Source organism: Octodon degus, unplaced genomic scaffold (assembly GCF_000260255.1).
Source record: "Octodon degus isolate 3935 unplaced genomic scaffold, OctDeg1.0 scaffold00008, whole genome shotgun sequence".
Lineage (NCBI taxonomy): Eukaryota > Metazoa > Chordata > Mammalia > Rodentia > Octodontidae > Octodon > Octodon degus.
In genome coordinates, this window is record NW_004524584.1 from 11,496,614 (window position 1) to 11,499,068 (window position 2,455).

The following is a 2,455-nucleotide window of genomic DNA, read 5'->3' on the forward strand; positions in this document are numbered from 1 at the left end:
TTGGGCATGGACTCCCACCATCCTGGGGGGCTAACATGGGAGAATCCAAGTCTGAGTGCAGCCTAGGCAAATCAGTGGCTTAGTGAAATCCTATCTCTAAATAATAAAAAATAAAATAAAATAGCTTGGAATGTAGCTCAGTGTAAAGCCCCTAAGTTCAACCCTGAGTGCCATTAATAAATAAATAATCTTCCATATTTCTCCTATAACTTATCCAATGGAATCTAAATATCATGATTTGATGTTTTGACTCTTTACTAAAAATATACACAAATATACCCATTTTTTAAAAGCCAAATATTTTATACTGTTAATTTTCCTTCAGTTTGCATTTCCATTCCATTTCACCCATACAATTTCATTCTAACTGTAATATATTTATATATATTTAAATCTTTTATTGTTTTCAGGGGAAAATAGGTAGATAGATAAGCAGATAGATGTGTATACATCTGTATATTTTTTATTTCCTATGGGTAAGCCTCTATATGTTAAAATTTTGTCTTGCTGTGCCGGCCCCACCCCCAGGGTATGCTGAGACAGAGATCAAGACTGGGCATGGTGGCATGTGCTTGTAATCCCAGCTCTTGGGAGGCTGTAAACAGGTAGATCACTGAGTCCAGTCAGATCTAGTAGTGAGACCCTGAACACCCTGTAGACCTTCCCTAAAATACAAAAAAAAAAAAAAGAAATAAAATTTTGTCTATGTGGATTATCATTAGAATTTATCAAAAGGGCCTGGGGATGTAACTCAGCAGCACAAGCACCTGCCTGGCAAGCACAAGGTCCTGAATTCGATCCCAAGTACCAAAAAAAAAATCATTATAATAGCATATATATTTAAATTTTAATAATTCTATAAATGACAAAGTAAACATCTTCATTGGAAATTTAGCAATTAAATGGATAGACTTTTCTTTTTGATCTGTCATTTTTCTGATATTTTCATTTTATACAACTATTGAATGGGCAGATTTTCTGTTTGATGACCATTTGCAAGATTTGAGCATACATTTTTATTTCTTTATTTTTTGCCAGCTCAGCCCATCCTGAGGGTGGGGCTGGTTTGGCATATGGGATTGAACCACGGTCTCCTGCATCTGCCTATGCTTGCCTAAGCAGGTGTTTTAGACTGCTGAGCTATCTCTCCAGCCCTTGAGCATACATTTTTAAAGCATATTTATAACCATTTTCCATGGACAGTGCCCAGGGCTTGTTTTCCCCATGACCGCATGAGGCTTTGGGCAGACGTCCAGCCACAAGCCACACCGCCCGATTCTGGTACACAGGACTGTGGCTCACTCCCAGCAACCTGCTAGAAGCCTCCTGTTCTCACCCCCTTCTGCCCAGGATGCAGCTTCCTCCTACCTGCTATGACTGTCCACCAAGCCTGTACAGTTACTTCTAGCTCTCACTGTTGCCAGTACAACCAACTCCCTTTTCCCCTTTCTGCATTCTCATCTCCTTATTGTGGGAGCCCTCTTGTGGCCCTAGACGATAAACCCCTCTTACCTTGTCTCTGTCATTTCTATCAGACCTAGTGAATCTTCACTGCTCATCTCTCACCAGGTGGAATCCAAGTAACAAGGAACTCTAGAGTCTCGACAGTGAAGCTTTTAGAGAGAAGTACCCAAACTGCAACCCTAAACCCACTTATTTATCGTGAAGTGCCAACACTGCAATTAACCTTGAATACTAAGGATTTAGTTTAGAAAAAGCAGCTCACACATGAATATCTTTTGTCTTTAAAGAAAAAACAACGCGAGTGTCATGGGTTCACCATCACTGCACTAGAATCTGCAACCATTATACTCAAGATTACCTTTTTTTTCTTGTTGCTTATCGTTGCCTGAAGCTGTCATTTCTTTGGAATGTGCCTCTTTCTTGTCATTCACCATGACTTCCTCAGGTGAAAAGAGCATGTATAACTTATGAATCAAATCAGTAACAATCCCAGAATTATTGCGGTTGTTCCCTAATTCAAAGAAATGTTCCTGGGAACCAAAGTGACCAAAGAGGCCACTGTCTTCTGTCTCTATGTCATACACCTCAGGAATAAGTCTAAAGTGATGAAGGAAAAAGATGAAAGATTGGTTAGCCAAGTCCCTTGCAAGATTAAATGTAAATACAACCAGTCAAGAAAACAGTAATCTATTTCATGCATGATGTTGGGCAAGTCTAAGAGTATTTTGCAGTTAGAGTGCAACCAAGGGACAATTTCCTAATATTTTGAAGAGAAATTGAACATTTTCTCAACAGTCTAGGACTCCAAACCAACATTGTTTCCATCACTGAAGTTTTATGGAGTACTGGGATTGTACTTTTAAAGTCAGTCTTGAAAGAATCCTTTCTGCTAGTCTTCATATATGTTATGTTTTCTAAATATAAAAGTTCTTGTTCAGTTTTCTTTTTGGTGTTTTTCTTCTGCTCCAATCTTTTTTCTTTTTTTTTTTTT

At 38.5% G+C, this 2,455-nt stretch overlaps 1 protein-coding gene across 1 annotated transcript in view; it reads right to left on the minus strand.

The window, feature by feature from the left end:
- The window catches only part of Col6a5 (collagen type VI alpha 5 chain), a 97,537-nt gene that overhangs the window by 3,178 nt on the left and 91,904 nt on the right, over positions 1 to 2,455 (minus strand). Inside the window, exon 38 of the mRNA XM_023704480.1 lies at positions 1,823 to 2,061. Within this exon, the coding sequence (XP_023560248.1) occupies positions 1,823 to 2,061 (239 nt within the window). The remainder of the gene's footprint in view (positions 1 to 1,822; positions 2,062 to 2,455) is intronic.